Here is a 16075-nt window from a genome sequence, read left to right as displayed (position 1 = left end):
CCTTATATTTACTTAATTTAAACAAGATAAAAATTAAAACTAAATTATCAGAAGTAATATTAATTGAATATAGAATAATGTACATGGTACTTTTTATGATATTCTGTAGGTATTTATATTTAGGACTCTAACAAAACTATTAATAATAATATAATTTTATAGTAACATTTTAAAATATATAAGTATTTTTTTTTTTTTTTTTAATAAAAACTTATCACCTTGCTTATTATTCAATGAAACTATTTAAGTAATTATTTATTAATTCTAAAATAAAAATGTGTTATTTCAAGTTGACATTTTTAAATTGTTATTTGAAAATTATTATTACATTTAAAACCAATTATGTTACTCATCAGTCATCACAGTCCAACAGATATTTATTAAGAATATAATATCTTAAGAAATTCAAATACTAACTTAGTAATTGCAATTATAATAATAGATAATAAATATTATCTGTAAAAATATTAATAAATACCAATATGTATTTTTCTTCTAACGTATACAATTATATAAAATCAAAACAATTAAGGATAATGTAAAAAATAAATAAATAAAATAATACAATATATACAAAACTTGATTAAAATATATTCATGGACAAGATTTATTTTGTTCATGTACTTGTATAGTTAATGTACCAAAATGTGGCACACTACATAGACTACAATAGAGCGATTTTGCTTTTTTCATCTCTAAAATAACAGGCATATTTGAATATTTTTTAGTTAAATAAACTTTCTTATTGTGTACAGCAATGGTTTCATTAGTTCATATCTTCTTTACTTTATAAAACTAAACAATTTAATAAAATTATAATATGTTAAAATACATAAATATATTAACAAACATACATATACGACAATAAATAAATAAGAAAATACTTAATGGTCAATTCTTGTAAGTTCATAACAAGGCTGATGATGTTCAAACCATAATACAATAGTATAGACAATAATAAAAAAACTTAAAAAGCCTATTTTTTGAATATAATAATACATGAAGCAAAAAAGCTCCATTAATGACAACTACTTCCCAGGGGAGAATTCTGTAAAAATAAATATATTAGTTAAAAAGCCTATTCAGAAATTAAAATTACATAATTACCCTATGTTGATAACATGTAGTCATGTGATTCTGGCTATCTAGAAGCCAACCAAAACGTATAGCACAATTATAATGTGCACACGATTTGCAGTGACGTGCTACACATCCAATACTAGCACCATTAACACCACAATAACTACAACTCTATGAAAAAACATTTTTTTATTATTATCTATATTCTAAATATTATAAAAAATACTCACATTATTTTTTGCATCCCTCACACTATCTTCTAACCCAATAATTTTATCCCCAACCATATAAACACCAGATGCCCAAACTAAACAATTTTCATGAGTCCATACCTCAATATATGTTTCTGAGGAATCATTATCACTTAAATTATGCTTAGATTTCTGAAATTACATTATAGCCATATAATATTATGTTCAATAATATAAAGTGGTTTAAAAATACCTTCCGTTTTGGGTTATCATTTGATTTAACATCCTTTGGTATACTGACATAATAAGGACCAAAAAGATCTCCGGAAGGATCCTGGCCAATGTGTCTTACATTAGGTCCTTGTGAACAGAATACACATTTCCAATCACTACTTTCTAAATTGTTCACATCAGGTTTTTCTTCACCATTACAACCACCAGATTTATATGCTTTCAAAAATTAAAAAATTAATACTTAAGTTATTTTAAAAAAACAACAATCTATACAATTTATTTAACTTACAGAAAGTCTTTCGATTAATATTTCGACCATCTAATGAATCTTCATCATCTTGAACATTACGATTAATTAAAACAAAACTTGTTGGATTTTCTATGTTACCCCCATTGATTCTTACCAATGGACCTTTATATTTCTTAATAGGTGGTTCAACAACTGGTTTCAATTTTTCAGCTACAGGTAGAATTTTTTTAACTTTTTTTAATTGTTTCTTATTTTTATTATAGGGCCTTTTTGTAGAAATTATTGGTTTCGATTTATTTTCAGTCATTATTTGTTGATCAGATGTACTAGTTGATGTAATGACTCCACCAAATAATTCTTCTAATTTGTTTTCTACTTCAAGAAATTGAGAATGTGTATCATGAATTTTTTTTGAAGAATTTTCTGATTGTATAGAGTCCTCAGATTTATCATGTTCTATTTTAGGTATAGGAGATGGTGATTTAAGTATTTTTTCTACAGATTCTGCCCTCATCATTGATGGCGATGGTGATTTTATTGGTTTTACAATTTTAATAACAGATTGTTTTTCGACTCATTTGTTTGAAACATGTTTTCCAACATTTTTTCGACATTATTTGTATCTTCAACTTCAATTTTAATAGGAGTATCAACTCCATCCCATGCAATCTTATTATCTTGTTTACTAAATTTGTTTTCATAACCTTCAGTATTAACACTTTTTACATTTTGAATATTTATACTATCTGGGACATCACATCTGACTTCAGACTTAATAACTTTATGAGGGTTTGCTGCTATAACACTTATAGCCTTCTCTTCAATGGCTCCTACTTTAGTTGACTTTATTTGACCATTTACTTGATCTTTTTCTCGTTTATAAGAAAAGCTTTCATATTTTTTGTTATTTGAAGATAAATCTATAGACATTTGTTCAGATTCTTTTTTATTTTTAGTAAGATCAAACTCAACAGTTCTAGATAATGATAAACTAGGCGATACATTCGCGGAATGAGCTGGACTAGGAGATGGTGGACCAGGTCTAGATGGCGGTGGCATATTATTTCTTGAATCCATCCACCTATCAATTACAGGAGTATGTTGGGGTTTGTGCATCTGTAATGCAGCTACATTGTGCAAAGAAGCATATGGTGTGTTTCTGTAAGCAGCCATATCTATAATCCAATAAGAATAATACTTAACACTTGTCAATGATAAATTCAATTAATTATTTACCTTGTTTAGTAAACCACGAAGATAGCTGATGAGAAATTGCAGGAGGGTGGAATGTAAGTGGATGAGGAACAGAAGGTGTTGCAGCAGTTGCCAAATGATGTCTTTGCGGTGCTGGGGCCGCTGGGGGTAAATGATGATAAGATGGAAATCTTCCCTCAGACATTTTTATTCTACAATATAAATGAAAGAAATAGAATATTTTTTTTTTATTTTGATATGGCTAATTAGGTAGATTAAAATTCAAAATCATTTATTTCCTATATTATTTTGAGTAATCATTAATATTTAATATTAATCGTGTTATCACAATGTAAATGTTACCCTAGGGAATGTAAACATATCAAGTGTAAGGTTATTTTATTTGGTATCCAAAGCATTTAAAATTTTTTTTTTATTAAAAAGCAATTACAATTAATATTATTATAACACTGACCAAATGTTAAATAATAAAAAAATAAAATAAATATATACACACTTTTGGCAAAGTTGAAAGGTATCAGATGATTTTATTCGACCGTTGTAATTATTGTTACACAATACATCTTTACGCGTACGTGTTAATTTGTACAATTTTAATCAAAAATTGTACATAGCACTAACTAGTCAAAACTAATTGAAAAAATAATTATTAAATTTGAAAAAAAATTTCACAATTATCATTAAAAATTTCATAAAAAAAACTTGTCACTAACAGAGCCATTTTTGTTGTTGTGGTTCATGGTTTTTCTGATCTCTATGACTATTTTCTCTCTCGTGCATATACATTTACATTGTCGGCACTACAACCTCTTTGGAACCAATTAAACCGTCATGGACGTTGGATAAATAAATATAATAAATTACATTCTAGCGTCCTCTAGTTGGCCATTAATCACTTTTACTACACTCGTTATAATACAAGAATACAACAATAAAAATTAACATAATCATAGGTATTAGATGTATTTATATATTAATATTATTTTATATATTTAATACATTATAGACAAAAGGAGATAGGAAATTTATTCATTAAATTATTATTTTTTATTGGTAAATTAAATGAGGTTTTTATTCGTTTTCATTTCAATTTAAGCCCTAGCGGAGCAATGAATGTATTGATTTTACGATGTGTTTTTTAACTATTATTTTTTTGTCTATCGTATCTCATAGATTTTTAGGAAAGCTGAATTTAAACATGAAGAGTGGTTATACTGATAGCAATCATCTGGTTGACGTCAAAAGTAAGAAGTAACAAGTATCTATATATTTGACCAAAATAATCAAGAAAAATAAGTGGGTAAATGGGTACCGCTCTGCTGTACATTAGGTAGGTGCCGTGTAGTCGTGTGGATCACTATTATGTATTATAGGAGTGTTAAATTTGAATTCAATGTTAGGTATCATTGTATACGAAAAACGATTCTGAACTAAGATGATTTGTCAGCCTAGGATATAAATATATAATTTACAGTGGTTGGTGAAAAAGGTGGTTTACGTTTTAATGGCCTAAATACAACAAAATTTAAGTTCTTTATTATAATTATTGTTAACTAAACTTATGGAAAATCTTGTATCCAATTTTCAACTCTTAGCTACTTTTATAAAAATGCCAATCTTAATAACTGGTAAAATTTTCAAGTATTTACGACTTATACTTGAGTAGGTTATAAAGGTAATATTAAATATTATTTAAAATCGTTTGAGGATAAATCGTTACCGTTATGCAATTTCGTAGAAATTTTCAGAAAAGATTCTGAACGAAGTGATGAATGTATTGATTTTACAATGATGTGTGTTTTTTTTTTTGTCTTTCTGTGTACGTAGTTGAAATAATGCTTTAATTTCAAACTTCGGGGGTGGTTTCCGACGGCAAAATGAATATCCTTGGTGCATTATAGAGGTGAAAAGTAAATATTTTCCAACAGTTTTCAAAAAAATCGAGAAAAATAAAAAAAAAATTACGGAAAAACGGGAATTTTAACGCAAAATCAGTTTTCGACCAAATCGATGTTATTATATGGTTGTAATTCAAAAACTAATCTCTGTAAATACTTGAAATACTCACCAAATGTTTATATTAGTGTTATCTATATACAGTCAAATTTTCAAAATATTTCGACTTTTTTAAAGCTATTTATAGACCACTGACATTTTCTATTTTTCTGAGAATTTGAAGTATCGATAAAAAAATTGTGGATGGCAAAAAAACTTGAAAATTTAGTACAAAGTTGCTTATGAGATGTTATTATTAATGTTAAAAAAATTAAGAATCGTATAAGTCAACATTTTTTTTTATAAGAGTTTATAGTTTATAAAAGAATTTAAATTTTGGTGCAGTATTCAGGCTATTAAAACATAAACCACCTTTTTCATCCACCACTGTAAATTATTACCTAGAGTCTAGACTGACAAATCATCTTCGTTCAGAATCGTTTTTCATATATTATGATACCTATCATTAGATTCAAATTGAAATCTCCTATAATAATATATAATAGTGATCCATACGGCATCTAGTCATCTAATGTACAGCAACGCGATACTCACTTACCCGCTTATTTTTATATGGTTATAACTCGAAATTTACGAAATTGCGTAGCGATAACAATTTATCCTCAAACGATTTTAAATATTTGTTATTATTCTTGAAGTATATAAGTCTTAGATACTTGAAAATTTCACCAGACTGACACCAGTTATTTAGATTGGCATTTTCTTTACATAATTTAATTTTAAAAATATTTCGCTTATTTTAATGCTATTTATAGGCATTTGAAATATTCGTTTTTATTTAGTTTTTTTTTATAAATATCATTTATAAATGATTATTACATGGTTATTATTATTACATTATCGATTTTGTATAAAATATTATCTTTGTTTTCAAACTTAATATATCCATAATAGTGACCTACTATACGGTAGAGCGTTATCTACTCTGCACTTTTTTATATTACTGCACTTCCAAAACATGAGTTTTCCAAAGTAGCCAGTAGGTATAATAGTATAAAATTATTTCAATAATTTTTGCATTACCTATATTCGTATTCTTACATTTTATTTGAGTATTTAAAATACTACTTCATCCCAAAAGCAGCCGTATGCGCTGTTTTTTCACTATAGTCTTTTACATAAAGATTAAAATAAATATCTATAATACTAAATTTAATAAATAAAAATATAGATAACATAAAAGAAGATAATTTGATTTTGAACCTGGAGGTGTGATACTGTGATTACCTATATACTACGTCGAAATTAGAATGAGTGTTCAATATTGTGAATATTCATTAATTATTTAATAAAGGTACATTTATTTAATACATACCTACTAAATAGTATAATGTAGTTTACATATTATCAAAATTTCATTATCTGAAATATAATGTTTTTATAGAAAATGTAATAGGTAGGTACCCAAAAAGTTTAAAATTCCATATTCGTATTATATGATTGTCGTTGTCATAAGTCTGCGAAGATAATACACCATACGATAACCAATAATCAAATATAAGTATTAATTTTACCTATTAAAATAATAATAATATGTTTGGTCATGTTTCCTAACTATTTAAACAAATTGTAATAGTTAATCGTTAGTACATTGATTTATGCAATAACGGATTTCTAATATATTATGTATTTTAATATTAATATAATAAACTTAATAGCCAATAGGTGCCGACTGTCTACAACAATCTACAACGAAAATTGTGTTCCTTTAGTATTAGGTACTTGGATTTGGATAGAATTATAGTATATAATAATTAATAAGACATAATATATGTACCTACCTACTATCTAGTACCTAATAATTGCGTCCCATATAAGTATTTATTTATTTATATTTGAACACCAATCAAAAATTGCAGGTTTACAAAATAAATTAAGTTTAGTTTAATAGGTAATATATATTATACATTTACACAGAACTAATAACAGTAATGACAAGGCAATTCAATATAAAAAAAAATTTGTATGACCCTACGAGCTACAATATAACTATATTATACATTTATACAAGTTGAGTATGAACTTAGGTATAGGTTGTAGCACGTGTAGGATAAATATTGTAATAACAGTTATAACTGTGACAACTTACCTATAAGTTTATATCAATCATATTATTTTCTCATCAAAATAAAAATTATAACATATACCTAAGTTGAAAGTTATAATATTAAGTATTAGCATTTATTATAAATATAATATACCTAGAATGTTAGTGTATTGTTTATAATCAATGGTCAATGAACAACGATAATTGTATTTATTTATTTTCATGTGATTGTTTTAAATTTAAAATATTCATTTATAGGTACGTCACAAGTTTCTATATATATTATATTTGTACATTTTAATATACTTAGGATGTCATAGTGTCATGCACATCACATTATAGTGGTCGATGTATAATAAATTAATCTTATAATATACGCTGCAGGTATAATATATTGCGTAGTTACAAGTAAAATACACAAAATGCAATAATCATAGATTATATTAAGTATCTATCAATCAACAAAAAACACATACAATATATAATATATTAATTATCATCAATATGATAATTTATTATATATTCATAATGATTTATTTATTTATTATACCTAAATTTATACCATTGACATAAGGTTAGGTTAGGTTATATACTTATATATATATATACACACTGAAAAAATTATACTGTATCGTCTTACTAAATATAGGTTTGTAATAGGTTTATCGTAGTTACTATACCAGAAAATTGCAATACATACAATATTATACTGTTTTTAAAATAACATTTTTTTAATTATTGTTGTCCCTGTGGAAACCACTTTTCATGGTCATATTTACCATATTTTGTTCCCCGTAACAAATTTTTTTTTTCAATGTATATATATATAATATAATATGTCTATGATTTATACCTCCTACGATATAGGTCGAATATTAATAGGTAATAGTAATTCTAATAGTTTCCTACAGGATAATAATAGGTACCTATAAAATATTATACATACCTACCTTCAAATGAGATGAGTAAATTTAAAGTTTCTACATAATAAATAAATTATGCATGTTAGTTTTTATGTGACAGAAAAATAATTGTCAACTAAATAATTATAAAATTTTGTTATTGCTGAATTTTAAAATGAAATATTTATAAGTATAGGTATACAAACTTTTTATATGGATAAGAATATGGACATATGGTATATTTTTTAATTGTTTTTAAGACATGTTTTCATTGATGGAAATAACTAAGAAATTATATTTGTTTTAAACAATTACCTGTATGAGTACCTATATTGTAGGACTTGTATATATTATTAAATATCCTTACATCTGAATAAGAACTTAACTTTTTTTCTATCATTTTCCAAGGTAGGTATATAGAAACTAACATGAATATTTTTTTTATTTGTTAGGTAGCATACAGATAGGTATAGGAACTTACATTCATACATTAGCTGATATTAATATATCCTCGATAATCGTCAATCGATCGATATCCTTAATTCAGTCTCAATTCGTAAGTTGTAAGCATGATACTATATTATTATATATAGAAATAGATGTTTCTATAGGGATAATATACTAATATTTATAGGTGTATCTACTTATTGCAGTAAATAATTAGATATCTACCAATTCGAAATTAAAATGAAAAACGGATAAATTATATTTCCATGTCCTATATCTATGACATATCAGTAGCCAGTAGATTAGCTGCGTATCTGATACATTACAGGTATTACATGGGTGGCATCTATATATTTTGGACTTAGAAAGATCGACTATTCAAAATAAATTTATTATGGATGAACTTGAATTTCTACTTGAGACCTAAAAAACAGCCATAGACAAAACAAAAACACAAAATAAGCTATAAGTAGCGTTATACAACATCCTATACAGTATACACAGTTAGTGTCTCGTAGCGTGCATTCACTTGCAACTTTTTCTATACCTACAATACTTTCGTGCTATAACCATTTAATTCAATGCATTATTATTAATTTTACAATTTTTTATTATTAATTATTACCTATAATTAAATTTAATATTTGTACAAACCATTACAATAGTAGATACCTAATAATAATTAATAACAAATTAAAAAGTTGATAAGAAATAGCTAATAGGTACTTAAATGGAAAATTAATTATTAATAATAATTAGAATAAGTATATTTTGTATAAGAACAATTTAGGAGTTTCTTTTAACTATTAAACTATTCACTGTGCACATTTTAAATAATTTATTACATTATGTTCTCATATAAGTTTTTATACTTGGTGGAGATACAAATTTATTTTTACAAATTGAGCTAATTTTGTTTCATTCGGATAAAAGCGTGATTATGCCATTATAGCTAATTTTGAAAAATGTGGTTCCACTTTTCTGTTTGATTTTTATAGTGAAAGTTCAACGTCTATTGTGAAGGGTGATTTGAACTATATTCCATATTTATGTAGGAGGATATAGACATAGTGGTCAAATATTTCTCGAGAATATATAATACCAAAACCAAATAGCAATATAATAATTGTTAAATGGGTGAATATGAAAATGTTGGGATGAGCTTTTGTGAATTGAGAATTTAATTTTGAGTGGAAAGACTCACAGCTATTTGTAGTACGTTCCGATGTACACGCATAATATTATAGGCAACCTGATGGTTGTAAAAACATTAATTTTGCACGATATGAAAAATAGATTTATAGCTTTATAAAATTTATAAATTCATTTATTAATTGTTTTCAAATATTACCAAAAGTTATACACTTTAATTTTGAACTATATAGGTACAATTATAATATTTTTATACAATCAACAATATAATATATTCACATACATATATTAATTAAATACTAATATTTTAATTTATAGTTGTATAATATATTGTCTAAATTATACTAAATAGACTATAAATTTTAAAATACTTATACAAAGGGGGGGGGGGATGAACAGTGTCCGGCGGAATCGATGTGTAAACATTGTAAACGGTAGCCGGCGGAATCGATATGTAGATTTTATAAACAGTAGCCGGTGGAATTAATAGCCGGCGGAATCGATATGTAGATATTATAAACGGTAGCCGGCGGAATCGATGTAAAATCGGCGGAATCGATATGCGCCCGTGGGTATTACCTTGCCTAGGTAGTAGGTACCCTTAAGGCGGGTTTCCACTACATACGTGTACGTGCATAAAAATACTTTTCTGTGATTGGTTAGAACGTATAAACTTTCTTGTATACCAAAAGCTTACCATGTATACCAACCAATCACAGAGAAGAATTTTCTATGCACGTACACGCATAGACAAGAATACTACACGTACACGTCTGTAGTGGAAACCCGACTTAAACCTAACCTATTTACGTATTAGGTATACCTAACACAGTAACATGGTGATTGGTGACATCCATAGACATAAATGGTAATATGGTATCAAAATAATCAGATCACTCTGTTGCCTTCGGTGACATTATTGTTATACCTATTTATTACAATATAAAATGTATATAATATATAGAAAAATAACTAGTTAAATACGCTTATATTAGTTGTTATTTATTTTCGTGAAAAGGAATTCACTTATAAATCGTACATATTTAATCGTCTTAACTCAAAAATTTATTTGAGCTTCAACTATTAAGGTTATTGGTCAAACGTAGAAATATTATAAAAAAGTTTTAAAGTGGGATGCATGTGATGAGACACCTAATATAGTTTATTTCGTATCATTTTTATAATATTATCAATAAAACAGCTCAATACCGGAAAACCCGCTGCACTATATAGCCTGCAGGTCACCGTGTCAATGCAAATGAGCGAAATTATATAATTATTATTGAAAACAACGGAGGCAATATTCCCAATTTAGAAAAACACAAATTTCGAATGCATATAACAATATATAAATTATACGATACTGGTTGCCGGTAGGTTAGAGCTTATTTTAATTATAAATTAGGTACAATTTATATTATAATATTATATTATTATAAATTTTTTAGGTACCTCATTAGTCATTATGTATATTATTTAAGCGACGGACAGTACACTTGACTGCGTGTCGCGTGATAACATCTGGTGAAGACGTGAGCAGAAATATACTCAAACATTAATACAATAATTTAAATTAGGAATTAAAATATGTACCTTGGCGGCTTGGCGTAGATCGTAGATTTGTCAGTTTTTGAAATGACTTAAAATTAATAATTATTATTTTGGAATGTGGAACGTAGGGGAAACGTGGTTTAATTTATTAGGAGGCGCTAATAAACATAAATCTTTGGGCTCTAAATTAATAATATATTAATATGGTGTTGGTAATCGACATTCGGTTTTGTGCTATAACCAATGACGTGATATCTGTGGACATAGAGCTGTTCCAAAATGTCAGACTTCTAATCGCTGTTATCACAGGGACACTGTCGTAGTGTCGTCTGTCGCGCTATCAGTTCTACGACTGCGTAAGTAGACTCTTTATTCATTACTCACCGACATTATTAGGAAAACGAAAAAGAAAAAGGACAACAAATTGTATCATACTATCATGTGTGTGTCTATAATATACATAGTATTGTGTTCCTGCTATAGTAATATATTTTAAGTTTAATGGTATTATATGATTATAAATTAATTACAAAGTGAACTACGCGTGAAACACCGACGTGATTATTCATACCGTTTAAAAATGCTCATAGTTGCCGACCTCTGCCTCGCACTGAAATTCTATTAAAATATCGATTGAGCACACCAGTGTTGCGGCGGAAAACGAGAACCCTTCGTGTTATACTTACTTATACGCGCCTGGCACATACAATCACGAACACACAAAATGATGGTCAGATCGGATCCAAATAGCATAGTCAATCGCGTTCGTAGGACTTTGAACAACGCGATCAGGGATGAGAACTTCTACATGGCTCATCAATTGTACAAGTCGCTCTATTCCAGGTATGTCACGACAAAATAATAATAATAATAATATTGATTACTGTTTCAAAATGGTGCTTTAAATATCTATCTGTATATTGGCTGTCTCCTCTTTTTATAATACCATGGCCGGTTGTATTATTATATACTTGCAGATATATAAGCATGCAAAATAAAAATGCTGCCATTATGACATTACAAGAAGGAATTATCGTCCTGTACGATAATAATCAAGTAATTATTATAATATAATGATATAACAAAACTCACTTACATATTTACATACTTACATATTTTAGATAAGCATTGCTACTGATTTAGCACAACTATTTGCAAAATCCTTGTCAACACAGCACATCATTCCTTCTGAAAATATGTTTGATTTCATAAGAGAGTAAGTCAATACAAACACTTTTTGAAACATATGTGCTTAAATTGTTTTTTTTATTAAGTATATTTAGTAAGTTTGGCCCATCACTATCTGCAGAACGAGATTCCATGTTGAATCCAATTATACAATGGACAATTGAACATTGTCCAGAATACTCAATGGGACATCCAGGTTTACATAAACGTATAGGATATATCTATTGGTCAGGTAGTTGGTCATACTTTAATACCTTTGATACAGTATTATACTATTATTTTTAAACAATTAAAATATGAAATTTATATAAATTTAGAGGCTAACTTTGCGTTAGCTCAACATCATTATTTGAGATCAACAGATGGTTTAGCATTCGCAGCTATGTTGGTAGAAATGCATAAAACACGAGGACTAAAATATGAAGTTGATTTATTTATTACACAAGCTGTACTGCAGTATGTATTTTAAAAAAACCTATGAAAAATAAATACAGATGTTTATATTTTTTTATTTTAGAGGGTTGTGTATGCGGAACATATCAATGGCACAGTCGACATTTCAATCTTATACTAAGTTACATCCTGCTATAAATGATGAACCCCCATACATTTTGCCATTACTCAATTTCATTTGTTATTTACTAAAAATATTAGATGGGTAAGTAACTGGCTATTTATTTTATAATAGGTTATTAACTAATTACTTGAATATTTATATGCATTATAATTTATATTTAGTGGAAAACTTAAAACTTATATTGTACTTTGTGAGCAATATCAATCATCTTTGACCAGAGATCCGAGCTACACTGAATATTTGGATAAAATTGGGCAACTTTTCTTCCATGTCAAGCCATTTGAAAGGAGACCTAGACAACAAAATGGATTTTTAGGTAGGTTTATTTTTAGTAGTATTTTTCTAGTATCATTAAAAATATTTTACTTATCATTTTATATTTTAAGTATTAATTAATTTTACTTAGTTATTTCTCTAAATCTAATTTTTATAAATATTCTGTTTCAAGTAGGTTGATTTAATTTTTGTTGTAAATTAAAACTTTCTTTTAGCTTTTAGAATAATGTATAATACTATAAAGACTCAATAGTATGGATGAATTCAGACCAAGTGTAGTTGAATTATTGGCTTTATTATATTATAGATATTCGGATACTTTTATTTCTAAGATTATGTTTGTTGTTTTAATAAAAATTTGGTTGTATTAAAAAATTGTATATTAGTAACTACCAACAAAGACTTAACATGTTGACTGCGTACTGACGCCAATCGGGCGTCATGAGGATCATTCAGCAACGTGTTTGACGCCATTTGGCGTCCAATATATATTTAAAGTAAATGGTTTATTATTTTCTACGCGTTGCTGAATGTTGTTTTATTATTATTTAGCGTTGTTAAACGTGTGTTTTAAAATATGTATTTATCTGCGGTTTGAACGTTTGACCAAATAGGATAAAATTCTTATGTTATTCTTAGAAAAGTGGTATACGCACTGTATGAAAATTGCAAAAAGACATACGCAGTCAACGTGTTAATAGTGTAATAAGTCAATAATGATTTTATTATAAATAATTATAATATTTTGTCAATGGGGAAAAGTCTCCCACGGATCACACTTGATCAACAAAAGTCTAGTATTCTTATACATTTAACCAAAATTATATGTATGAGTTAAACTATGTATAAAAATTATATACAGTCCCATTGATTACTTGTAATTTAATTAGTTTTACGTTTAAATCATGGTTAGTGGATCATTAGATCATTAATGATTGTTTATACAACCTTCTAAAGAAATTTGTTTAATATATGCATATTGTCAAATCACCCGAAATTTTATCAATAGGAGTGTTACTATTAAAACTTATCTTTATTCTTTAGAATTCATTTTACATTTAATAAATCAGTTTATAAATTTACTTTCTTTTAAGAGGACACCTGCATGACATGTTGTCTCCATACTCCGTCTTATGTTCATACAGCATAGCAAATTTTTGTGCTGTTAGCTTTAATATTAGAGTAAATGTACTACCTATTATCAAACTTAAAGGTGATAGTATTATCTAAGGCATCTCATAGTCTTTTATTAATATTTTCAGTGAGTTACAAGAATTTTAAAGTTTTAATATTTTATATAATTATAATTCACTTAACAATTAAAATATCAATAAAAGTCTATGAGGTACCCTAGATAATATTATCACTAGTACTTGGGTTTTAAAGCATAGCAAATAACAAAAAAAGCACATAATTGTTTTAATAAAGCAATAAAGGAAGTATATTTAATTTTAAAAAAGCAAAAAAAAAGCATGGCCAAAAATTAAATGAACTAGTTATAAAACTCAGTAGGAAAAATTAATTGTAGTTACCATACATTTTCATAGATTTGCAGTAGTGAAACTGACTATTGTCCAACTGAAGCTATATCCTTGTAGGCTGTCTGCAGGTTGATAATCTATACCTTTAATAAATTTAATAATCAAACCGATAACGAAAATAATATTAATCCAATACAACCATTTAGTCTGTATTTTGGGTTTTTACATTTTTTTATAAATTCAATTTTTTTTTTGGTTACTATAGCATAATAAATATATAAAACTTCTACAGCTGGAATAATTGAAAAAATAAAAAAGAGTATTTACATGAAAAAGCAAAAATGAATTGGCTTATTTGGAATCAGAATGACGTGAAACAAATTTATGCATAAAAATTAGATTTCTATATCATACACACACAAAAAAAAACATATGCTTTAAAATCCGAGCCCTAATTATCACCTTTAAATTTGATAATAGATAAATTGGCTCTAATTTTAAAATAAAATAATATTAAAATGGCATACAATGGTTTCTGCTGGATGAAAATTTGCTATGTTGTAAGTTAAAACTGGGACAACATATGTTAGTGAGATGTCCTTTTAAAAATATTACATTATTATTATTAACATCTGTTATCTCTTTGTAACAAAAATTGTTAGTGGTATAATTTCTCTTTGTATTTCTTATTTTATCAAAATGTTCAAATTAGGTAAAAAAAAAAAAAAAAAATGCACTAAGGAGATGTTTATAATTGACATATAGAAGTAATTTTATTAAACTTTAATTGCAATAAAACTATAATAACTGCCAAAAATGTTTACTTCAAATTTAAATTACCCAGGAGGTATTTATTTACCGTTTTGATCACTACACTTGCAACAAAAAGTCAATGACTTACTATCTGATTGATGGACAATATTTGTGCATGAAACTATGTTGGAAAAATGTATTTAACTATCGACCCCTAATAAAAAAAAGCTATGTTTACTTGAAAATAATGATAATAATGAAAAAAACATTATTATACTTAAATAAAAACTTCATACATTAATACAAATTTCATTATTAATTTTCAGGTAATTTGATCAGTACATTGATGGGCGACTGTGATCATGATGGAGAACCACGTCCATCATCGTCACGTCCGATAAATGTAGAACCTCTTGATTAACTCACATTGATTTAATAAAAAAAGTCTTTTTTCTTTCAAACACCGGGTTTTAATTTATATTAAAAAATAATAATAATAAAATAATTTAACTAAATATAATATATAGCAATTTATTTGTGTTTTCTTTCTAATTATTACTATATTTTTAAATACAACTTGTAAAATCCAAAATAATCCATCAAAAAAAAAAAAAAAAAGAATACATCAATTTATATATTTCATTTATGTTTAAAGATTTTAAACTTAATGTATATAATTGTTCTAATGTATACAATTGTTTTGTTTAATTTAACA

The 16075-nt window shown here is 26.7% G+C and overlaps 2 protein-coding genes across 3 annotated transcripts; one reads left to right on the top strand and one right to left on the bottom strand.

Moving 5' to 3' along the window:
- Positions 1-571: 571 nt before the first annotated feature.
- LOC114121218 (uncharacterized) lies at positions 572-3732 on the bottom strand. Its single transcript, XM_050203605.1, is given in 8 exon segments — positions 572-1048; positions 1108-1251; positions 1311-1463; positions 1525-1721; positions 1795-2328; positions 2331-2930; positions 2992-3161; positions 3467-3732. Coding segments are annotated over 7 exon segments (1821 nt in total). The 5' UTR covers positions 3155-3161; positions 3467-3732; the 3' UTR covers positions 572-1018.
- A 7392-nt stretch (positions 3733-11124) lies between these two features.
- Positions 11125-15894, top strand: LOC114121226 (Golgi to ER traffic protein 4 homolog). Of its 2 annotated transcripts, none has more exons than XM_050204926.1 (9): positions 11125-11441; positions 11676-11928; positions 12063-12141; positions 12207-12301; positions 12360-12505; positions 12591-12729; positions 12791-12931; positions 13012-13166; positions 15687-15894. In XM_050204926.1, the coding sequence occupies exons 2-9, from the start codon at positions 11810-11812 to the stop codon at positions 15779-15781; spliced, it is 969 nt and encodes a 322-aa protein (XP_050060883.1). In that variant the 5' UTR covers positions 11125-11441; positions 11676-11809; the 3' UTR covers positions 15782-15894. The 2 variants fall into 2 exon arrangements, with proteins under 2 accessions (XP_050060883.1, XP_027839263.1); XM_027983462.2 differs by having other exon boundaries at positions 11441-11589.
- Positions 15895-16075: the final 181 nt, after the last annotated feature.

The sequence above is a fragment of the Aphis gossypii genome, chromosome 3, assembly GCF_020184175.1.
Source record: "Aphis gossypii isolate Hap1 chromosome 3, ASM2018417v2, whole genome shotgun sequence".
NCBI classification, from domain to species: Eukaryota; Metazoa; Arthropoda; class Insecta; order Hemiptera; family Aphididae; genus Aphis; species Aphis gossypii.
The sequence above is the reverse complement of the archived record's forward strand: the minus strand, read 5'-3'. Positions and strand labels throughout refer to the sequence as shown.